The 25,487-nt window shown below is 38.0% G+C and overlaps 1 protein-coding gene across 4 annotated transcripts in view; it reads left to right on the top strand.

Annotated features, from left to right (window-relative positions):
* The window catches only part of TLE4 (transducin-like enhancer of split 4), a 135,561-nt gene that overhangs the window by 31,090 nt on the left and 78,984 nt on the right, over positions 1-25,487 (top strand). For 3 of the 4 annotated variants that reach the window (XM_004677549.2, XM_004677551.2, XM_012721511.1), the window contains exons 5-6: positions 3,642-3,704; positions 17,353-17,427. In XM_004677549.2, coding sequence (XP_004677606.1) covers positions 3,642-3,704; positions 17,353-17,427 — 138 coding nt within the window. The remainder of the gene's footprint in view (positions 1-3,641; positions 3,705-17,352; positions 17,428-25,487) is intronic. The other variant, XM_012721512.1, reaches the window with a different exon arrangement.

Raw genomic sequence — 25,487 nt, 5'->3', positions numbered from 1 at the left:
AACGAAGTACACTGCTGAGGGGAGCAGCGGGCGGGTCAGGAGAGGTCTGCTGCGCCATGTGGGTCACCTCTAGGGCAGGCGGAGATCAAACTCTTGGGGAAGTGGCTTTAGCTTCTTAGTGCTGTGCTTTAACCTGCGCCACCAGGGAGGGCCAGAACTCATCTTTTAGTTTTTTTAAAGTTTTTATTGCTCTAAACAAATGGGTGTTCGATTGGATATGATTTCTTTTTTAAGATATATTTATTTATGCATACAGAACTGGGGGACAGGGCAGAGGTGCAGGGGCAGTGAGTGGATTCACCAAGGCAGATTGATGAAATACACTGCTGAGGGCAGCAGTGGGTGAGACAGGAAAGGTCTGCTGCATCATGTAGATCACCTCTGGGGCCAGGGATTGAACTCGCCCTGAAGCAGCCGTGTAGCTAGCTTGCAGTGCTGTACTTCAACTCGCTTGCGCCATCAGGGAGGGCCTCATCTTTTATTTTGTTTTAAAGGAATATATTGATGGCTAGAGGAAGATGGAAAGACTTGTGGAAAGTTGATTTACTTGTCAAGCTGTGGTAACCAAGACAGTCTTCTTGAAACATTTTGAAGTGAAGAATTGCCTTTTTATTGGCCATTAATGCTATTTTGGAACACCATGGGCATCTGATGACAATAGTTAGCACTTTCCATAAAGTATCAGATACCATGGTCAAATTCAGAACCCCCCCCCCCCCCCAACAGCAGTATTTCAGAATCCCTGCCTGTATAAATGTACTATCTGCGAATGTACTTGCTCAGGGATGCATGAGCCTCATCACCTATAAATTTGATTGGAAGCTACAGCTCTGGCATAGGCTGATGGATAGCAGATTAGAGCCCTGATTAACCATGTGATTCGAAGACTGGGAATATATTGTCTAAGCAAGATGCATCAGACGCAATCAGAATTTCAAGTGGTCAGATGAAATTCAAATGTGTATTGTGGCTTTTCCTCCCCTAGTGCCCCTCCTCCTGGTTGCCTTTTTTCCTTCTCTTTCCCCAAAGCTGAAAATACTTCTTTGATGAATCTGCTCCTTACCCTAAAGCTGTCTGTCTGTTATTCATCAGAAAGCAGGTCGCAGTTCAGTGAGCAGAAGAAAAGATTTTAATAGAAGCTGTGCCAAGGGCTGTAATGCATCATTTTAGGGCCCTAATTACATTACAATGACAAATATCAATGGTGACAACAGCAATAACCTACATCCTTTAATGGCTATGCTGGAAAAGAAGTTGGGCCCCACGCCATTAGATTAGACTCAGTTTCAAAACATAGGCCATTAGAAGTGTGTGTCCACAGTATTATTGGCTGATCGCTGAAGCCAGAGGAAAGGCCTGTAAATAAATGATGCCTCCCTAAAGCTGGGTCCTATGGGACAAAAGAGGCAAAATTAGATGACCATGGAAGCAGCAGTGTTTCCGAGGCAACTTTAGCTTTCAAAGTGAGGAATGACCTGCTTAATTTTATGAAATCACACACACATCCCACCCCTCCTGCTGCCAATTAGCTTGACCAGGAAAATCCATTGGCATGACAACTTCAAGAAATTAAGAAGTCTTTTAAGCAAAAAGAGACCTTTAGATAGAAAGTTTGGGAGGTTTCTACCCCCACCCTTTTATGGATATGTGTTAACATACATGAATCAATAAAATAATCTTTCTGCTTTTCTACATTTATTTTGAAGAAAATGTAGTTTCTTTCTTTCTTTTTTTTAAATTGTTGCTCAGGCTTAAAATAGGCTAGGTCCAAAATTAAAGAAGTCAAATAAATACCTCTTGGTCTTTATTTTGCCAGATGAGTAAGTTTCATTAGAGTAGTTTTTATTGCCTAGATTATGTAGGCAAACTAAAGAACTCAGTTTTCTTATGTGCCCACACATTTTTCAACCCTCCTAGCAAGGGACTATTTTATTTATGTAAACAACATAATGAGGAAAATATGCTTGGCAGATGGTTCTAAGCATTAGAATCATCAGTTTGGTCTGCCCCAAAGTGTCTCATTATCTTTTATTCTCTCCCCCTCTACCTCTCCCTACAAAAAGCTTAACAACCAAATGCCTTTGAGACAACAGTGCTTTCAGTCTGGTGAATGCTACTCTATTTTCTCAGCTCACGCTGGAATTTCACCCCATAACCACTGTGGTATGTTCGTCCAGGTGGAGAGTGGTTTGGTGATTCCCATTGCAGCTTTTCATGGTGGTTTAAGCCTTCTTAAAGGATGGCTAAATGCTCCATGGGGCCAGTGCAGTAAATTAAATCAGGTCAGCACAGTTGGGTCCTTATTCATTGCTCCTTATTGGTGCTGAGTTTTTGTCCATCCTGTTAGGAATGCAGACTGGAATGGAAAGCTTAGGTTTGAAACTTCATGGTGAATTTGTATTTTCTCTTGACTGGCAAAGTTTTTAAGGTGCTGGCGTTTAAAAGATTGCATAGCTACAAAGTCAAAAGGGTCACTGATGAAAGAAGGAAACCTAGATTGCACAAGTTGAGTGTCACTGTCATTCTGGTAATGACTTAGCAAGAAAAAGAGCATTTTTGTCCTCTTATAAAATGAGGAACTGACCCTGGGTGGAATTTATTTTGAGAATGTCTTAGGAATAGTAATTGCTTTATGTTTTCTGTCTTTCAACGCTTCTTGTCTGTCCTTTCCCCCCGCCCCATCATTAAAATATACTCTATTCTGTATGTCCATCTGTATTATCACATATCAAAATATATAAGCCTGTGATAATACAAATTAAGATGAAATTTGGCAAAGCTCTGGTAACTTTTAAAATAAAATGTTAATGGTAGCATTTTCTTCTTTTTTTAACCTACTATAGCATCCTGTTAGTGTCAAGTTTTTCTATATTAGAAAAATTATAGAAAAAACGATTTCTGGTATTACTGGGTTTTGCTGTGTGTAGTACAGTGATAAGTTAATATACTTAAGCTTATCTTCATACATCTACAAATTGCTTTCTTCCAAATTCAGCAGAATATTAGCATGTGCTCTAAACCTTTGCACACAGAAAACTCTGTGGGACATACTTAGAAATTTTCATGGTTGATGAAACAGGACATTCTTCAATAATCTGTAGGAACTGAATTAATCAACTTGATTTCCGTTGGTTGTATCTCATTCTTTTGGAGGTATTGGAGACTTGATTATAAAAATCCCAGACCTGTGCTTAAGTAGAGGCAAAGTAAGTAGAAATCTAGTGAATAACTGAGAGAAGTGAGGATGGAGAAGAAAAATAATCTTTATTATCTAAACTTGAAAAAGTGAAGGTTTTATGAAAAACCACATTAGAATGAACAAGAGTCTTGTTGAAGGCATTTGAAAACTGATTTCCAGTCATGAAAATTAAATTCCTTTTTATGTTGTCCTGGTGCTTGAAGGTTGACTTTTTAAGATGAATGCTGGTTAATAAATTGTGCTATTAATGGGGCATTGTTGTCACTGCCTCCTTTTAATGGGCTTGCTGATGAGAGTTTTCCTTTTCCTTAGGAAATATGCCAGCCAGAATATAAAGTGTGTTTTAATATCGTCCTGTTAATATTTCGGGAATTTGTAACCAGCTGACTGTTTTCTTTATTGCTTTTCCTTTCCTTTTTTTTATTTTTTACTCTTTTTACAGGCAGAGATTGTCAAGAGGCTGAATGCTATCTGTGCACAAGTCATTCCTTTCCTGTCCCAAGAGGTAAGGCGGCGGATTTCAGTCATTGAACTAGAAGTGCCATTTTGGTGGCTCTGGAGGAGAAGGGATTATGCACCTACTTTTCTGCCCTGTTTGGTCTGTTGAAGCTTATATGCATTTGTAAGATACATTGTTGGCATTCTAACTTCTGCACCTTTTTAAAATTCAGGGGCAAATAATTGTGTTTTGATAATGGAATATTTTCTAATGTGCAAAGCGAAATTCAGTTGGTAAAATAATTTGCTGTCATAGGATGATAGATGTTGCTCAGAATTATAACTTATCATAATGACATCTAAGAAGTTAGTCTGAAAAATTGCCCAGAAGACAAGAGCTGTTCCGTGTTTTTGCCATTGGGCATTAAGAGTTGACGGAAGAAATAGCAAATAGAAGGCTATAGTAGAAAACAGACTAAAAACTTAGGTTAGCTGCCTTTTAAAATTACTCCTCATTACCCGGTGATGGAGTCTTTCTATTGGTTATGTGTTTGGGAAAGGACATGCAAGTCGGACCCGGTGGCCTCGTTGCTCGTGGGTACTGCAGCCTTACCCTGAGACCCAGCATGCAGCTTTACCAATTGTGGAAGTGTACACTGTCCACAGCCAAACACGTGGTGTGACGATGGGGGCCATTTCTAGTGCTTGCTGGCTCCCTTGTGGCTTTTTATCCCCTTCTTTTGTGACCTGTGTTAGTAACAATGTTTAGGTGATAGTGCTTGCAGGACCTCCTGGATTACTGAATGCTTCATTTATTCAGATAAGAGCAACTGTGAGAAGGAAGAAACTAACAAATGTTTTGAGCTACATGTCTTGTGTGGTGGGCTGGAAGGTAACAAAGCACTTTTTCTCCTGGCCTTCTGTTCTTTAAATGTACAGTGTCACTACACCTAGAAAGTTGTTTGTCCCCCTACCTTCTCGTGGACAGGTTAGCGTTTAGCCTGTAGATATTTGATTATGCACATGCATTACAGAGGTGTGAATTGTTGTGTGACTTCTTATTTGACCTGAACTGGACTAGACCTCAGTTAACCATGGGCACCTTTCCTGGGCTATATCTCCCATGGTGTTCTCATATTCACTAATCATGGACCTAAGTTAACATCCGGAATTCAAATGTTCTTCTGGATCAGACAACAGAGGATGTATTGTCTGTAGTTGTGATCACAAAACCACTTCCCACTGTATCCCCATTTACCTGTGTCTACTGAGGATTTGCTTGTGACCAGATTGGATGGAGTGGTGAAGGAAACTCAAGGAGTCCATTTGCATTTCTTTAGGAAGCCTGGCTGCTCTTTACCTGTTCCTATCCAAACCCAGTGTGTATTCTTTCTTGAAGCTGCTCTGCTTGATGGAGAGGGAGAATGGGAGGAACATGTAAGCCCCAGAGCTTTAACCAGGCTAAATTACCATATCCCACCATATGGGAAAAGTTTGAATTATCCCTGGGGGTGGTATTGGACTTGGAGCCTCTGTAGGCACTGACCCCTATATATAATTATCAGTACAACTCACATTCCTTGGCATTTTTGTAGGATTTATAGGGTTATGTTCGAAAGTGTAAAGGAAACCTTGGGGGTGTTGGTGGAGCTGCTTTGCCAGGAGGTTGTTTGCCCACGTGAGTGTTTATGTGAGCAGGCCCAGTAGGAAGAGCATGTGTGATGGGGTGGTGCTGACAAGACTGGGCTGGAATTAATTGGCTAAGGAAGTTGTGCTCTGAAGAGGAAAGCCGTTGGGAGATAACTGGCAAGTCCTTTTCCTCTGCTTGAAGCAGGGAGGATAAGCATCATTATCTCTCCCTTTTTATTTCTCCTATACTTTAACATTTCTTGGTTAAAATTCTTGATTCTTGCATAATGAATGACAAAGTCATGGTTTCCCAAATCCTAATTTTGATTCTATCTTTTCATCTGCTTGATTTAGGTTTAATTTGCCCTTTTTTTCCTCTCTTTTACCCAGTTTCCTCAGGTACGTGTTTCTTTTCAGTGTGTGGGCCACAGACATGCTTGTTCCTGTCAAATCTGTGCTTCTCTCATGTTTTGTGTCTGAACATTGCCCACCGTGTTTCCTCTTCTGGGCGTTCTGTGAGCATCAGACTCCTCCTTTCTACCCTGAGGCCAGATGGACCATAATCTGGAGGGAGGGGAGAGGCAGGTTATTAGAGGAAGATGAATTCTATTTCCTGTCTTTTCAGAGGCATGGAAAATCACTCTTGCATGGCTGCAAGCATCACTTGGTGCCAGGACTGAAGGCTCTTAATCTGATCTTTTAACACAGGCTCTCTGTGTGACAGTCTCAGTGCCAAAATGGCAGCTGCTGCATTAGAATTTATTTTAAGATTTTTTTATTCAAAAATTAAGTGATTGTATTTAGAAAAAAATCAAATCACCTGAAGACTAGTGTATAAGCTGCAGGGCTGTTGGGAGATATTTTTTGGGGGGGGGGGTGATGGTTTGAGAAGCAGGTGATTTATATGCATTTAGATGAAGATTATTTTTAATTTGGCCCCTGCATGCTGATTAAATGTGCCTACATTACATTGCTTGTGTCTAGTGTACCATTTTCTAAAATAAAAAAAAGCAATTTAGTACTTGAATGACAACTATTAAATTTAATTTTAACTGCAAACATTTCTGTAGAATTAGGTAGCTGAAAGTACTTCAAGTGTATGTATATATAAGAATCACAGGAGAAAAATGTATTTTCCTAGTAGGTTTCTTTAAAACATGATTTTAAGTTAAAAGCAATATACATTTTAATGACTAGCTGTTGTACTCACCTTCCAAAGTCCCAAGCATTAGACAAAGATGCCAACTCTGGTAATTAAAGTAACCATTAATTAGAATTTTCAGAATTTCTCAGGATTCCTAATATCAGAATTAGATCACAAATGACGGAGCCCTTGCCTGTCTGAAGTTGTTCTTTCTCCCAGTTTCTTTAGGTTTTTAAGAATAGATAAGACTGATCTGTATTGTAGTGCCCTCAATTTTCTTCTTTAGAAGAAAAATCTCAGAGTAGTAAGTGGGAAGCTCTCTTCTGTTCTCTCTAGCTCCTCATTTGCATAGAAGACCAATTAATAATCTTAAGTCCCTATTGCAGGTCCATAAGCAAGAGGTGCTAGGATGATGACTGTTGGGTTGGGTGGAGTCCTAGTTAAGTTGGGTGACTTTAACAAGAGATTTGCCACTCTAAGCTTCAGTTTCCTCATCTGTGCAAAGAGGTCAGTATTAGCACAGAGTACATGAGATCAGTGTGTGGGCTATTTGGGATTAAATCTCCTAGCTGCAGTGGCAACAGTGAGACCTGGTGCCAGCCTTCCCTCCCCCTTTTCAGTCATTACTTTTCAGAATATGGATTGGTTTTATTCCTTGAGAGAGCAGGTTATCTTCTCTTTAAAGTTCTTTTACAAGAAACAAGTTATAAATTAAAACTTAATCCTGGTTTGTGAACTAGCTAAAAATTTCAGGGAGGCATTAGGGAGTCTTCAGGGCAGTTTTCTTTTATTTCCAAAAATTAATTTTTCAGTTTTTCAACACTTCTTAACCCCACCCTGCAAACAGAGATCCAAAAAGTGACTCTCTTTAACAAGCTCAGCCTGGAAAGCTGTCCTCCAAAGGAGCAGTGGTTTTGGATGGGGTCTCTGTTTTGCCCATAAAGCTGTCTAGAAAAACAAACCTCAATCCAGTTGGGGTCTGACTGGTTTCAAAATATCTGGTCACTTAGCTGAAGTTAGTTTTGTTTTTACAAGTAGTTTATTTACAAGTAGTTTATGTGGCTGGACTCACCCCTTCCCGACCCCCAGTTGGTAATTTCAGGATGTTATCTCCTAGACCCTTAGATTTTGTGGGTCCTCAGCAACATTGAAGTTCGCCAGTGGGTGCTGACTGTTGCCAGTGTTCCCCACCCTCATTTTAGGAAGATACCTTTATGGTATATGGAGATTGGAAACTGTACACTATTTTACATCCTGATAGCAAAGGTGTGGCATTTCTACTAATTGGATTCAGACCAATTCTGCCTCTCATTGGCTTTGTATTAGGGAAGTTGTTCTATCTGACCCTTTGTATTCCTATAGAATGAGGAAAATAACCCATCTTTTCAGTGTGTATTATGTGTATTAAAATGTAAAGTGCTTAGAATAGTAAATGCCAGTTTCTTTTCCCCTTTCCTGGGAAATGGATTCTATTCTAGATGTTATGGGTCCCAAGACATTTGGAAGGAAAGGAGTAAGTAAAAACTGGGAAGAATTCAAGGTGTAGTATATCAGATTAGAACTGGCTGGCAGTCTGTGAATGTAGCTAGATCATGTACCCACGGGATCTACTTCCAAAAGTGGGCATTTACCTCTATACAGATAAGCTTTTAGAAGGAAGAGAAAAAACATTTTTTTTTTTTTTTTAATAAGCAGGTAAGTATTGTCTGTATTGTCTTAACCTGTTAAATTAAGAATTCAGTATCGGGAGTGAGCTGAGGATCAGATTTAGGGGACAGTGTATTTTTCATACTCATTGTTGAGATGGCAGGCATATCACCTGAGGGTATGCACCTCAGTCAGTGAGGTGTTTCCAAGACTTTTGAGAACTTTAGACTCCCCATAGGTCATAGATTGGTAAGTAGAGTTTATTACATTATAGATGAAAATGCCCCCCCCACCCCAGTACCTCCCCTGTATACAGTTGTTTTGTTCAGAAATGTGGTCTCTGTTGGCATAGATCATTTTAGAGATACTGTGCTAAGGGTTCGAGTTCAGGCAGATTTGGGACCAAATCTAGGTGGAGTCACTTGCTTTCTTTATCACGTTGAGCACAACACATAATTTTTGGGGGCTACAATTTCCTCATCCTCAAAATGAAATACCTGCACGGTAGGGTCTCTTACCTCTGAGGATAAATGTTAAAGTAAAGGCACCTAGCTAGATATTTAACTGCTTTAAAAAAAAGACAGACTAAAATAACAGTGGTTTAGTTCAAAGAAGGGAGAGAGGACTTGTGCTTTTATTACACTTAACAGTATGATGTGGAAGATGCTCACCTTTTAACTCTTTATAATGGTCAAGGTCTAGTTGCCAGCTTAGCTGAGCTGCAAGGGAGACTTGGAAATGGATTCTTAGCTGAATGGCCATTTATGCCCATCTAAAACTTTCACTAATGTTAGGAGAAGGGAGGGATGAAGGGAGGGATGTCAGGGGTCCTCTGTCCATTATTGTAGACACAGTGCTGTATGCATATAATGAAAATGGTGGCTATTATTATTGCTGTGTTGACTTGAAGGGAATCCATATTGGCCTAATGTGGCAATTAGACCAATTGACTTTATGTGGCAAACTGTAGTCCCAGCTTGTATTTCATATAAAATATGAAATTTATGTGTAGTTCTTGACAAAGAAGTCTCCCTTTACAGTTAAAACCTTGGAGAAGAATCACCTATCAGTATTATTTAGCAGTCAGCCTGGAAAGGAAACACACATGAATAGCTATGGGCCCCGTAGGCTGTCTAGGTCTAGATGCACAACTTATTTTATGCCCATATTTTATAAAATATGACACCTCTTAATTGATGAAGGTGATACAGACCTGCCATGTTTTAAGCAGACTTCATTGAAGGAAAACATGGCTTAAACCTGAAAAGTTCTTGTTTTAAGAACCTCTTCTCCTGAGTGGAATAGTTCTCAGTCTTTCCCCCTCTCTCAGACATACTCTTTTGTAAATATATATTATCTTTGAACAATTTTGACAGTTTCACTTCCACAAAAGACACATTGCATAAGTCACTCTTGGTTTCATGTAGTTTTAATTTATCTCAGAAAAATCAGCTCAGGTTGATCTGTAGCATCAAACTTGATGACTTGGGCCTTACACCATTTCTTGTCTACACTCTGGAATGTGTGCATGTTATAGAGGTAGCGAGAGAACAGAAAGTGGGACCTAATGACTAGTGGCTTCCCGGTTCATGTTTTTTAACCCTATGCTGATGGTTACTTTCAGAGAAATGTCATTATTCATCTCTACTGTTGTTTTTAGTAGATTGTTTGAACTTGGTCCTAGGCATTCAATCCCAAGGAGGATGGATATCCCCCTTCCAGCCCTACTTTACTAAGTTCCAAATATTTTTTTTCTTCCTTGAGTTAGGTAAAAATATGGAGGCTTAGAAAACTGGTGGGGGAGCCCAATAGCCTAATCCACCCAGGTTTGGTGCCAAGTGCTTGTTTGAAAACTTAGCCTGTAAGAGCAAACTGTTCTGTTTTCTTTCCTTGCATAAAAGTTGCTTTACAAATTTATGACACTTATTTCACCACATTTAACAATAGCTCTTTGGTCATTAGAAATTTTAGAATATAAAGGGGCAATTAGAATGAAAACTTAAAGACTTGTATGTTTTATTCTTATATTTACCTAGGGAAAAGAAATACTCCAACTTGAATGCTTTCTGCTACAAATTTAATTTTCACTCAGAATTTGGTGTTTATTGCCTTGTTAACTTTCCTAATAAGAAATGCCAAGTTATTGGTATTTTTTCCCTCAAAATTCTGCAGATTATTTGGGCGTGCTACATTTCATATGAATGGTTGAAAATAGTACAGTTATGTAACAGTGGTAATATGTGTTTATTTCAATTCCATTTCCAGTAGACTAGATTAGTCAAACCCAAATGATAAATGAATTTGTTTGAACTTCCTGTAAATTTGGCCCTTTAGTTTCATAGAAAACAAAACCCTTCTATTAGGGGATACAGTTGGATCTCAAATGCTGTTTATTTGGCACCTAGGTTAATGTGGTACTGAATTACACTGCAATACATTTTACTTGTATAGGATACTTGTAAAATAAAAAATGAAAATGTGATTTTTACATTGTGTGATAGGGAAGGATATGAGCAAAACATCCAGGCTGCATGCACTGGTGTCAGTATTCATACTTCATAATGTCACCAGGTTAACTTGTCTTATTCCTTGTTAACTTTGTAAGGAATCAATGGCTTGAGATAACATGATTTGATGTAGTAGAGCTTGGCTGAAATCACCAGAGAGCCCCTGATAAATACGCAGTGACATCAGTAAGATCATCATCTGCAGCTGCTCATTGTGTGTCAGCGGCCTGCATAAGACATTCTGCTTCCCAGTCAGGGCCATTATACCCGGGTTGGTGATGTGTTAGGAAGCCTCTGTATTATCTATCACTGTCCTAAAATTACTAACACACCTTTCTAGCACAGGAAGTTTTTGAAATTTTATATTTGGTCCAGTTTTTTGATTTTTTTTTATTAGACAGCTTTTCTTTTGAAAAATTTTATTTTTTTCCTATCATTACTAAATGTCCCATATTTCACACCTTCACACCCGACTACCTTGCATTACCCATGCATTTGGGCAACAATTGCTTGTTTTGGAAAGATTTGTGATGTACCTGCCCTCAGGAAGTAGAACTTGCTTTCTGCAGGTTTAAATATGGGCTTTCTTCCAAAGGCTGCATTGGGAACTGTTATCTTGATGTATCTTTAAAAAATGTGCATTGGAGAAACTGACTCTTTTTTTTTTTGAGGTTCAAGTTCACTTATTACTTGAGCAAAATCTTAAAATAGTTTTAAGTGGAGTTGTGTTATCCATTCCAGTAAACATAGCCATATGTGGCTGTTAAACACAGTAAATAAGGTTAAAAACTAAGTTTCTAATCTTACCAGCCACATTTCCAGTGCTCATTATCCACCCATATGTGTCTAGTAACTTCTGTATTATATGCACAGATTGAGAACATTTCTCACATTGCAGAAATTTCTTTTGGTAAGCACTAGACTTACAGAATTTATTGAACATATAGTGAAGAATATGAGTGAGAATGGAGAAAGCAAGGCCAAAAGGTCAGTAGGAAGAAAGACTTGGGAAGCAAGGTATGCTACTAAAAGCTTTAACCCCAGGTTCCATAGCCAAATTTGTTTGGAATGCCTTACATTCCTGTTTAACCTCTTTGGCATTGGGAGCTCTAAGATCTGCAGCTTGCCCAAATGTTAGCCCTCCTAAACTGGTGGTTTGGGTTTTGTTTTTTGAGTAACATCAGTTTTCTTGTTGTACTAGCATTTCTTGGAACACCATTTAAGAAAGGCTCATTGAGGGATTTTGGTTAAATGTAAAGCTTATTTGTGTCAATAAGCCTGGTATAAGATTGTTGAAAAAGGCTCAGTAGGATTTAGTCTGATTTCCTTGACATGGAGTGACACTTGCACTTGGAATTAATCTGTGGAGGCATATCTGAACTATGGTGTCTAGTTACACTGAGCATGACCTGAGGAGTAGTCAGAAATACGAGTTTCCAAGAGCAAGTGACCCAAGAATATTTGACTTGGATAGAGAAAATTGAAAGTAAGCATTAATGCTGTTTCAAATACTTGCTGTGTTGCTTCAGTGGAGAAATCAGAGGCAAAACTAGTTCCAGTGGAGAAGTTACTGGGCCGTAGGTTTCTAAACAACACTAGGGTCTGTTATCTCCAGATGGGAAATTAAAAACAAAAAAACAAAAGCCCAAACTTTTCCATGAGGTGGTGAGTCCCTTTTCACAGGGTTGATCAATAGACTGACTACCCACTAATATGACAGAGAAGGTTCATTTATTTTTTAGTAACAACCTCTGGCCTGTCACTCTGAACCCTTCAGCCTAAACAGCATTTAGAAATCTACAGGCATTTGCAAATACAGTGAGTTTTGTTGGTGGGTTGTTATATTACTTGGGACACTACTGGCAGCTGGGTCGCATTTTCTTTAATGGCCCCTCCAGTTTTGAGTGAGTGGTGTTTCATATACATGGTGGCTAATGATTCCTATAAAATGGAAGGGTATTTGGATTCAGGACTAAATATCTTTCATCCTACATCGAAATATTACAGTAACCCCTAGTTGTTCTCCGCCCAATCTGAGTCACCTCCCTGCCTATAAGCTTCTATACTATTTGCAGATTCATCTTGCTAAAATGCAGCAGGGAAAGATTTCGGCTGCTTAAACATTTTTAATAAGAAATGTCCTACCAGGATAAAGTCTTCTTTGCATTTCATGCAAAGTCTTTTGCTATTTTAGCAGCCTCCTGCTTCCTTGTCGACCTTCTAGTGTGTGCTTCTGTAGAGTTGGCTGACACCAAACACATATCGCTTCATGTACCCACCTTTGTTCTTTTTGTGACTACCTCTTTTGTTTTGACTATTTTTGCATGTGTGTTGTCCCATGCCCAAGAATGTCCTCAGAATCATCCTTGCATTCCTCTCTCCCACATTTTACCTCTATAGTACTTGACCCAGACACGCATTTTTTTTCTTTGATAGTCGAGCTCTTTTCTCAAAAATCTTACCTTTGCAGCTTTCTGTGCCTCCAGTTCTTTTCTCATTGCTTTTCACTCATAAGAATCCTGTAATCCCTCTAATCTTAGTTGTTTCCACCAACCTTAAGGCTTGATTAGGTATTTCCCTGGTAAGTGATTGCATAGCACCCAGTAATTTTCTTCATAGAAGTTAACCTTCAGTTGTAATTACAGAGCCTATGAAGTATTGTAAATTCATTGTCTTGTTCCCTACATAATCTCAGTTCCTACCACAGTGCCTAAGTACAATACGTACTTAATAAATAATTGAATGAGTACATAAGAAAAGGAGTCCTTACCGGATGCCCCAGGATGTGTGCTTTGCCATTCCTTCTGACAATACTCCACATCCCACAGTCCTGTTTTTGTAAGGTGCGCTGTGAGTTTTTCAGGAGTGGGGGCCTTTATGTTTTGCTCTCTTTTGCATCTATAGGAACATTAACTCCTCACTAAAAAAGAATCTTAGCTCATTTTATATCTGTCCGAACTACTTATTATTCCCATCAATAAGGTGGCTATTTTAAAAAATTAAGTTGTGATAGTTTTTGAAATTGCTATTTTTATTAGAAGCATCCACTGCCATGCACCCCAAAGTATTGGCCTGGTAGGTATTGTCATTGTAGGCTCTTTCAAAAACATACATTAAATACTTAGTGTGCACATACTAGTTGCTTGTTAAGATTTGTTTCTCAGCAGGTTTTGTTTTGAACTTACATTATTCTAATCTTTCTAGAGCAGAAAAAAATATTTTCAATACTTTTCCTTAAAAATGCAGAAAATAGGGCCCTCCCTCGTGGCGCAGCAGGTTAAAGCACAGCACTAAGAGGCTAAAGCCACTTCAGCATGAGTTCCATCCCCGCCCCGGAGGTGACCACATGGCACTGCAGACCTCTCCTGACCTGCCCGCTGCTCCCCTCAGCAGTGTACTTCGTCAGTCCGCCTGTTCTGCTCCCCACTCTGTCTCTGGAGAATCCTCTCACTGCCCCTGTACCTCTGGCCTGTACCCCAGATCTGTATGCAACAATAAATAAATCATTAAAAGAAATGCAGAAAATAATTTTGGATGATAAAAGTAAGCAGGCAAATGGTTTAATATGTATAGGATTTCATTTTAATAGCTTCATTTTTACCCCACCATAACTATTATTAAATCATAGTATTTTATTAAAGTAAGTAGGCAAATGGTTTAATGTGTATAGGATTTCATTTTAGTTGCCTCATTTTTTTCCCCACCATAACTATTAAATCATAGTATTTTATTGGTATAAAATTTATTCATCATGAAATTCACCCATCAAAAACAGTTTGTTTAGTTATCATTAGTTATAGTGTTTAACTGTAACTACAGTTTAACTATGTTCTTACTTAGGATTTTTTAAAATTAGAAATCACAGTATTTAATTTAGATAATTAGGCATTTCACTTTTTTATTCTTCTACATGTATCCTTGACTTATTAATGTATTTCTTGGTGGCATTTTTTTTAGTGGTACTGATAAAAAGTTAATGGTTGAATGAGCAGCTTGAGTAGTAGGATCGACCAGAAGACTTCTGCATATTTCCTGTTGTGGGCATGGCTGCCACCACTAGTGGTAAGGTGAAGAGGGGATAAGCAGGAAGTGGGAGAGAAAAGGAGTTATGTAGGGTAGAGTGGAAGAATGGGAAAAGAACAATAAGGAGAATTAACAGGGAAAAGACGGCAGCCAAGCTGGGAAAACCGGCAGCCAAGCTGGGAAAACCGGCAGCCAAGCTGGGAAAACCGGCGTCGTTTTAAAATGTGAAAAACTTGTATTTTCCGAGCTAGAGCTTACTTGTTAAGGTTCAAAAATGGCAAAACACACACAACTCCTTGGGCCAAGTTATATTTGATTATTCTCCACTTCTTCCCTGAGTTTTAATTTTCACATCTTACCTGCCTCATGGCGTAGTCTGTGGTACAGTGTTACTTTGTGATTGATTGAACAATGTTGGGGTGTTTTGGTGCTTTCATAGCACAGGGAAGAGGAAACAGACATTCTTTGCCTTAGGGAGCTTCTGTTTAAAAGGCTCTAAAACAGCTGATAATTCACTGGTGTAAGGAGAAATGGAGAAGTGAAAACCTGAACTACAGGTAAGAGTTCAGCTGTGATATTAACCTATGGCCTCTGCCATGAGGAAGGGAGGAATTGAATCATGACTTCTTTTGTCACTTCAGCATTTTAACAAGAGTTTCTGTAGGAATATCTGCTGTCAGTGTTACTGGCATGTTTCTGGTTTTCTCAATAAATGCACTTGATTTTAATGTCAGGCCTGAAAGATAGCCTTCCTGCCTAAGGCTATCTTTGCCCATGTTGGCAGTTGGAATCTAATTTATGAAGCAGGAACTGAACAACCTTCATGTTGGAAAGTCCTAACTAAACAGAATTTTTGTATTTGTCTCATAGGATTGTTTTTTGAATACCTGATATAAAGTACATGCTATTTCAATAATACTCAGGAATGGCACAGAATAAATAAATGCTTGAAAACTTGTAGAATGAAGTGAATGATGAGCATGTTGGATGTGTGCGCCTGGAGTCCTTGGCTTTCAGTTTCTTGAAAGTTTTGAGTGACTGGTGTTGAATATTGGAAAGTAAAGAGTCAACAGTCTGAAAACATAATTTGAGTCTTAGGTCAATTCCAGCATCGTCCTACATGCTGTCTTTTTTATCCACTTCGAAGTATTATCATTGTCACCATTCTGACAGCCAACTTGTTTTAAATCTGAACAAGAACACTGCTTGGCACAGAGTAAGGGCTCAGTTTACACACGTAAGTTAGGCTAGCTTCAAGGGAAAACTGCAATTACTATTATTAACTGTTATTCTATTCCTTCTCATTCATAAATCCTTTAGGATTTTTGCTTTCGAGAAATGGGAAATGAATTATTTCATTTTGGCAAACACTAAAAGTAAGAGAATGAGTGGAGATACAACTTACAAAGATTTTGTGATGTCTTTGTTTTGATATTGAAGATCTTAGAATTTTAAAAAAGCATATAGTTTAATATTCAAATTCCATTATAAAAACTTGAGATACATTGTTTGACGTTTCATTCCATCAGCCATAGGCATGAAATATTTGGAAATCAAGGGTGAAAACACCATAGGGGGTTAATTAAAGCAATTCCTTTCCCATGACACCTCTCCTCACTAGTCCTACACAGCTGGGATATGAAAATAGGGGTTCCGCTTCTTTAATCTTAGAAACTAGATATGTGAGTTTTGGGGAATGTATTACCAAGTAGGTCAGGGGGAATTTCACATTTAACTGACAGCTGGCTAGCCTTAGTCCTTGTTTATGTTACGCTATGTGATAGCTGAGCTTCAGAATATTCACTTAAATCAGTGGAGAAAATTAGCTAAACTTCTCAACTAGTATCAACCAAAACAAGACTTCCCAGCCACACAGAGAAGTTCTTGTTTTGTAGCACAGTCCTTTTGGCTCTTCATTCATTAAACCTAGTTGAAAGAGTTCCAAAAAGGACCTAATGTGTATCAAATTTGAGAGTGTAGATACTAGAGTGTTCAAATATATTTAGTGGGGAATAATATTTATATTTGGGGTTCTTGTATTAAGCATTTGTGTATGCCCACATGTTGGTGCCTCCATGCAGAGATATATTTTTCTAATATTTTCTATATTTTGCATGTTTGTTACATGTAGTTATATTTTTGTAGCATTTACCCCAATACTGGTTCTAGCCTGTTCCCATTAGAACCAAATCATGTGCTGCAGAGTTTTTCTATACTGTCCTTCTTAGTTTTTCTGCTGCTTTTAAAAGAAATACCATGCGCTCTTGACTGCTAACTAAATTTACAGTTTTCATCTTTTTAATACATGCAATCCTTAACTGCAGGAAAGATGTGAATGCTTTTCACATTTTGGAAGAAACATTTTCCTTATAGAGTCTAGAAATACTTTCAAAACAATTTTTTATAGATGGCCAAGAAAAGGGGGAGTACAGAGAAAGGTATGAGATGAGTTGTGTTGGTTTGTCAGTGGAAGCTGTTGGGTTAAAGTGCTTCACAAGCTTGAAAGTAAAATTTAAGCTGCTTTTAGCAGTTGTAAGGGAGCATCATTTCTGGGCTGCAGTGGGATGCCCATTCGTTTCTCTCTCACTTTAATGATTAGGTATCCTAAATATGTAGTTACTCCCTATCAGGATTTTTCTTTGAATCATGGAGACCCCTAAATCTTGTTTTGCATGTAATTGAAGTTAGAGGACATGTTAGGAAAAACGATTCTTGACTGACCAGAAAGCAAATAATTGTATTCTGTTTCTGATCTTCATTTATAGCACCAGCAACAAGTGGTGCAGGCTGTGGAACGGGCCAAGCAGGTGACCATGGCCGAACTGAACGCCATCATTGGGGTACGTGGCCTTTCCATTTTAGCTCTGATCTTAGTGTTTGTCATGGGCTCTCTCACTCTCTTCTTTTAAGTTATGTCCCATTGAAGGGGCAAAAGACAATAGAGGACCACAAAGAGAAGTGAAGCACTGGCCTTCAATCTCATGTGCAATTTGATAGCTACCTCAGAAACTTTGAATCACATTCTTTCCAATTCAAGTTGATATCCTGAAAACTCCCACTAAGGAGACTGGGTAATCTTTTACATAATGTTTCTTTCCTTTGCAATCAGCTTGCTAGCCTGTGCCAGGAAAAGAAAAAAAAAAAGATACAGATTGCCCTTGATGTTAAAATGACCTGATTTCTTATATATATTTTTTCAAATGATTATATAGAATGTATTAATGTCATTTTTAGTGAAATACACAGTTTTGAATCTCCCTGCTACTCTTCCTCCCCTGTGATGATTCTTAAGGGCTACTGTCTATTTGTAGTAGAAATAATAGTTAAACTACACTGTTTCAAAAAAAAGTCAGTGGCCTAGTTAGAAAATCCTGCCTGGTGATAGTGGCATTAGTGTTGCTTGGAAATCCTTCATTTGGGCAGTCACTCCATCCCCATTTTTTAAGATCTTTCCCCTCCCAGATTATGGTAACAGATAATTTAAAAAAAAAAAAAGAGCTAAAATTTAGAAATAATAAAGGTAAGAAATCTTAGGTCTGTTGAGCACAAAATATCCACATCTCTATGTAGCTAATGTAGAGCAGTTCTTTAGGCCAGTCTAATGAAGACACTACAGTTGTACTTATGTCCCCTCCCAAATACTTTCTTTTGTGTATAGGTTATCTGCAAAAATCTTTTCTCTTTTTTCCCCCTCACTGTATCAAACATACTTTGAAATGCTAATTATTCCATTTACTTTCATTAAAATTCAAATTGCTGAGTGAAGATGTGGATAAGGGTCGCCTGATAATCAATCTGAAGTGAAGATATTGCTTCAATTATGTCTGTGTCTTTTAACAAGCAAATCAGAACTCTGGGATGACTGTGGTGTTGGTAGAGCAGTAATCTGATTGTCACTTGTTTTTTAATGGGCTATTTTGAACTGTATGTTGTGGCCCTTTGACCGCAAGAAAATACTACAGTAAATCAGAAAACATAATAAATGGAAGAGAGTAACCTTGATTTCTTCAGAAGCGCCCGTTGGAAAGAAGAAAGTGAATCAGAACAACCCATTTCGGGTACATTTTCTATATTGTGTGGGTGGAGGACATAAATACATGTATTTCACAATTACTTTTATGTCCTTAAACTCCAGAAAATCGCAGTGTATTATTTATTTTTTAAGGGATGAGAAAGCTTTTGTTTGACGCTTAGGCATATATGCATGAACTAGCTGAATTGCCTTGGAAAGTGAGTCACCTTCCAGTGGGACTGATTTGGGTTACCAAATCTCCCAAGATCACTAGAGATACAGTCTCATCTGCTATACGATCTGTCAGCAGTTGAAGAAGAGAATGCAAACTGAGGACTGACAGGAGAACTAAGGAGATTACTGGGTCATTTCTGGCCTAGGGTTTGTTTGTATGAAATGCTAAAATACAACAAGCCATCTTACTACCTTATGTCTAGTTGGCAGCCTTTTCTAGGAAAACAATGCTCTTTGTTTCAAGTTTTATAAGTTACTGTCTGTACAGTGGAGAGATTAATCTAGATCAAAGCCACATTATTTTGTTTTGGATGTTGCTTAAGTAAAAATATGAGGGAAGATATAAAATCAGAACAAGTTCCCTTCCTCACATCAAGAACATTTTTAATACTCTTTTATTATCTATTTCATTTTACATACTTTGTTTTGAAGGGAATGGCAGATTGCCTTTTCTCATGAAAAGGTTGATTTATTACAGTGTAGTTGAGTTACTGACAGACATTGTGTATATATGGATTTAATTATTAAAACTAATTTAATTTTGTGACCTAAAAATTCATTTGAAGCACTAACTCTGTAGAGCTGCTTGCTAGCAATGCAGCATGTGCTGTAGTTGGTTCATCTGGTGGGAATGCCAAATTATTTGTATCTGAGCAGAAAATTGAGTCAGAATCACATAATCTGACTATTCTGAAAAATAGAGTGCAGAAATTGAAAAACAAACCCAACAGTTTTTAGAAACTTGCAAAACCAAGGGAGAAGGAAAGAGCCCGAATACAGGTGTGCTTGGCCACTTTCTATTGCTCCTGTTCTTGTCCTAGGCCTTTTGCATGTTTCAGTCCTGATGGTGCCTTGAGCCCAGTCATTTTTCAGAGCTATAGCAACTGCTATTCTCTGTCTCCCTGGACATAGTGGTGTTGTGTGGTGGTGGTGATTTGACCTACCAAAAAAATGATGAGGGGTAAACTTTAGATGTTTGTTTCTTGATTTTTAGAATGTTGGCAATGATTTTGTGTACTGATGAAATGAAAATGTTCCTTCTGAGAGGCAAAAGCCCATCTAAGCCCCCGCAGACCTTCATTTATTTATCACTACATGTGTATCTGTTTTATATGTATGCACACCATCCAGACAGGCGCAAATGTTCCCAGATTTAATGAAATCTGATGAAGCACCTTTTTAACTTTGCAATATTATTCTACCTTCATTGGTAAATGAGCCAAGCCACTGATCCATGCAGTCAAAATGCAAAATGCTGAAGTGAGCCCGAAACCTGGAGAGGCAGCTTGTTCTCTTGACAATAAGCTAGTTGTGTTTAATGGAATGAAACACAGTTATAATGATTTCTTTCACAGGTCATGTTCAGTTTAAAACTGTTGATAGATTGAACTAAGTTAAATATCATTTATCTTTTATTTATAAGGAAAAAAACAGGAGATTTTTACATTGTTTTCTATGTTTTGTGTTTGTTTTGAATTGGTTGTATTTCATGTTTGCTTGAAGCTTTCCTGGAGTTCCCTCAAATAGGTTGGGGGGACTGTTATGTATCTAGTTTGATCTTGTCATGTGTCTTAGTAGCCACTGTGTTTTTAAATTAGCATCTGCGAGATCACACTGTTGGAACAACACGCAAATTGTAGTTTTAAATCAGTAATATGATCTAATTAGAAATGATGTTTTCATTTCCTGTATTATTAAATTGAGTCATCTGACTATCTTAAAATGCTTTTTAAATCCATTACACTATATAATCAGCACATGCTGTGTGAATGTGGTTATGCTTAATAAAGGAGGCTTACTTGGAACCTCATAAGAATTTCACCAAAGAAACTGCCATTAAGAAAAAAAGTTTTGTTAATATGAAAATTGGGAAAGAAATTTGGGGCTTATAAAAAATGACTCATTCCATAGTTCTTCAAGGTAAAAAAAAAATGATAGCAATATGTTTTATTTAAAAAAAAAAAAACCCTTAAAAAATCCTCAAGAACAGGTATGCCATAGTGTTAGAGGAAAATGCAGTTTAGCACAAGAAATGCTGAACCTCAATTTTTAGCAGTGACATTTTAATGATAGGAAGTCTGCAAAATTATTTGCCATCAATTGTGAAGGCAATAACAAGCCTTGGTGGTTTTTCACACTCTCTGTGTTAAGTGCTTTCAGAATGACAGCGTAAACTGTGTTAGAGAACTCCAAGGAAGTAAAACTGATTAAAATGTTCATGCTTGAATGGTGCTGATGGAATAGTTCATTTGGACTTTCTCTACCTCCTGCAGCTCAAGCTGAAATATTAAAATTCAGTGGATTTAAATCTCTCTCCTCTCAGCTCAGGAAAAAAACATTACATTTTAATAGGTTTTAAACCCATAATTCATTGGTTTGGAGCAGCACTATTAAATCTATTTAAATATTACTTGTATTACTAAGGAAATGATTTAAATGACTTTGCCTTTACCATCCTATGTGTTTGAATTAGTTTAAAAAAAGAAAGACAATACCTTCTGGGCTTTTTTCCTTCCATTTAGCATTTTGTTTTATTGTCCTTGTCATATGATTGGCCCATACACACAGACACACACACACACACACACACACACACTCATTCATTCACTCACTCCAGATTGGTCTTCTAGTAGGTCTTGCAGTGTGACAGCCTTAAGATGTATGTCCTCCTTTTTCCATTATAGATTTCAAATCCTCCCCTTTAAGTTTCAGAGGCATTTAGGCGTGCCACCATAGTAGTTTTCCTTGTTGCCTTTTTAAACTTATTAGCCATGAGACAAAAAAACTGGAAGATATAATAAATAGGTGGGTTATATATAAAACGTGTGTGTGGGGTGGGTATGTGTTTCCCCCCTTTAAGTCACAGCTGCCAGTAACATCAAACTTGAAATAATATTTAAAAAAACTTCAGTTTCTTAACAAAAGCAAGAATATAGTATCCAACAGCCATATTTTTATCTCTTGATTTTACTAATAAAACACTGTTCAAAGATACTGATTTTGTAGTAGTTGTGTTCCTACCCTCTTAGGGGCATAGATATACCCATAGTGCAGAAGCAGTATTGTTCTTCTCAGGTTCATTTTGTACCCCTTGTCCTTCTGGACTTTGCCATTACTACAATTTCCCCCAGGCATGACAACACCTCCCCTCAGATAAACGCTAAAGCTTTTGCATTTTTATTGTGGGGAGTCCATCTTTCACTTTGCTCATGTAACAAGGAAGGAATGGTGAGACTCTAAACCAGCTGGTTGGGAGATCCCTCCATCCACAGGGCGTCACTGGAATGCCCCCTTCCTACCCTTTACTTGGACAATTTTGAGTTGGTTTCTGCATTATATTACACAAAGGGTCCCCAACAGGGTGGATCTTCAGTTGCCCATGTAGTGACCAGTTCCAGAATACACCCCTTCTTCTATGACTCAATCTCCACAGACCCTACTCCTGTCCTAGGATCATTTCTCAGAATTAACCTCTAGCCCAGCCATGTCCCTGAATCTCCTGGAGGAACAGGGACACTGAAAAATTGACTTCATGGGCTTTGAGCTCTTTATGGGCACCTTCCGCTGTAGGTAGCCAGTTGAACTAGCATGCTAGATCAGAATTCTGTTTTCTCATCTGTGCCTAAAATATTTTCTTTAATGGGTCAACTTTTGTATTATTTTTAAAATACTTTCCAGCAGACTTACAGGGTCTTAATTGTTGCTCTCCCACTGATTAGTATTATCTAAATTATATAATATGGAATAAACTTTAAAAATGACCTATAAGAAAGATTTGTAGACTATTATTCTAGAGTTGTTATTGTCTTAGAGGCTTTATAAAATATGCTGGCCACTAGCTGCGTGATGTACATGGCTGGGCTGTGATGGGATGTCTGGGAGAGGCTAGCTTTCTGCAATTGTAAGGCTTTGTTCACCTGTTCTCACAAAATAGGAAAAAGCTTTGATTGCACATAAGCTAAAGTAGCTCTACATTGCATCCGTAGCTACTTCTGTATCTTAGGTTGGTCTGCCTGACCCTCACCATTTTTGTCTTTACAACTGGTTCATTTGCTGTGGGTCAGAGGACTACATTATTAAGTGCTGTAGTCAAAATAATCTTTGTGTTACAATTTGATGAACCTCTAAAAAGTGGCAGTGATTTCCCTTCTTTGTGACAGATTTATGTATTAGGTCATTTTTTAGAAGCTTTGTCTCCCCTTCAGAACTCCCCCAACCAAACCAGATAAACAACAGTATTTCTAATTTGTACTTATAGTGTACCCCTTGTTAATTTATTTTGCAGAGCTTCGCTAGCGAAATTTCTAGAAGCTAGTCCGTTTTGTGTGTGTGTGTGTATGTGTGTGTGCATGTGTTAAAGCTGCTTACCTGAAATGCTACTGTTTTTCTTTCCCTCTTTTTTCCTTATTAAAGACATTTGCTTATTAGCTTAAGGCAGGGAGTAGCTCTTGCAGTTGCAGGATGAGTCCGGGTCGGGTACATCTGACAAAAGTTAAAAACCAGTGGGCAGTAGGAGAAAAATAAATATAAATAAAAGAAGAAGAAAACAGTTTCTCAGATCTGTGAATATGCATTTCATTCTCACCACACCTCAGAATGTATGTGCGGTCCAAGTGGAATTGTTACACAGAAAAGCAAGCTTCACTCAAAACCACTTGTGAGCTTGTTCATTTTAATCCCCCCCCCTTTTTTTTTTAAGATTTATTTATTTGTGCATACAAAACTGGGGTACAGGCCAGAGGCTCAGGGGCGGCGAGAGGCTTCACCAGAGACAGAGTGGGGAACAGAACAGGCAGATCGAGGAAGTACACTGCTGAGGGGAGCAGCGGGCGGGTCAGGAGAGGTCTGCTGCGCCATGTGGTCACCTCCGGGGCAGGCGGGAATCGAACTCATGCGGAAGCGGCTTTAGATTCTCAGTGCTGTGCTTTAACCTGCTGCACCACCAAGGAGGGCCCACATTTTTTTTTTTTTTCCAGATTTTTATTTTTAAATTATTACAAAAGTTTATTTTTACATCATTTTGCACATTTTTTTTTTCATCTCGATTGTAATCCCCGCGGTTTCCCATCACCAAATCACCCGTGTGCCACCACCATAGTCCGTGCATTTCTCTCCCTTCCCTCCCCCCCCATTGAGGGCCTACATTTTAATCCCTTTTTATTGGTTGGTACTTCTCCTCCCAGAGAAGTTACTTGCTACTTCTTGCCCCCAGTTTGCAGCTCCATTTCTAATTCTTTTACTGATTTCCCTCCAGTAGTGTTGGTAGCAGGCAGCATCACCAACTCCCATTTAGCTAGAACTTTTCCCTTGTGAGTCCCACCTGTCTGGTGTTCTTCAAAACTGAGAAGAAGGATGGAGGCAACTAAAGGGCTAATGACATAGGGTAAATTTTAAGAAATACCAGTTTCCTCAAAACTCCCAAAGAAAGAGATGAGTTGGTCATCTTTAAGTATGCTTCTGTGGGAACCTTTGTGAAAAGGCTAAAGTCTTTTAGGGAATACTTAGAAAATTTGATGGTTGCATTTAATTATTCAAATATGTTGAGTGCCTTTACCAGTTCTTATTAAAGGATGTTTAATTTTTATTGTGAGTGAATATTTTTAAGTGTATTCTGAAAGGATTTTTCAGATCACATTTATTTAGGTCATTATGGGCTTTTTAATAGTTGTAAGTTTTATATTTTTACATTTTACTGCACATAATGAAGTTTTAAAGGATGTCATATAAATAAAAATGTACACAAATGTATGTAGCTTTTTGTATTTCCATCTTTGATTTAGTGCAATGCAAATGAGATTTGTCAGCTTGCTTTTGTCGGTAGTTGGTTGCTTTGCATTGCTGTATAATATTCCATTGTGGGTATATCAGTTATTTCCAGGTTTCGGTGACTGTGAGTAGGGCTGCAATGAGTATTTATTCACATACTGGTTTTTGTGACTGAATCGAAGTTTCCCTTCTTTTGGGTGATTGCTTAGAAGTGAAATTGTTGATGTAAATACACATTTAACTTTTTAAGTAATGTACATGTTTTCCAAAGTGGCCAAACCTGTATGGCAGTCTCACTGATATGTAAGAGATAGTGTTTGGCTGGTTTTGGGAAGGTTTTTTTTTACTTATTTTTTTAGCTAATTCTGATAGGTATATAATGGTGCTCATTGTGGTTATATGTATTTCTATAACAACTAATGATGTTGCGTATCAGTAAGTATGTGCTTACCCACTACCTTCATTTGTAATCTGCTTTTGCCTCATTTTTCTTAAGTTTTGCAATATATTGAGTAAGTCCCTTACATATTTTACAGATATTTTCTGTCTGTGGTTGTCCTTTAAATTTTTATAAGCATCTTTTGAAGAGGAGAGTCTAACACTGTTACAATCGTAATGCATGAGTTAATTGCTTATTATTCTATGCCTGACTTAAAATATAAAGATCTTTCTATCAGATGCCCTTCTTGAAGTTTTGTGTTTAGGTCCATGATCTGGTTTGAGTTGTTTTATTTACCATTTGAGATGTGGGTTGCTCATTCCTTCCTCCCCCTCCTTTTTTTTTTTTTTTTTCAGATGGACATCCAACTCAGTTGTTTTAGTACTGTTTATTGAAAAGAATATCTTTTCTCCTTTGAAGTATCTTTGCACCATGTCAGAATCTATTGA

The sequence above is a fragment of the Condylura cristata genome, unplaced genomic scaffold, assembly GCF_000260355.1.
Source record: "Condylura cristata isolate star-nosed mole 26May11 unplaced genomic scaffold, ConCri1.0 scaffold00006, whole genome shotgun sequence".
Classification (NCBI taxonomy): domain Eukaryota; kingdom Metazoa; phylum Chordata; class Mammalia; order Eulipotyphla; family Talpidae; genus Condylura; species Condylura cristata.
This window is presented reverse-complemented; position numbering and strand designations above follow the sequence as displayed.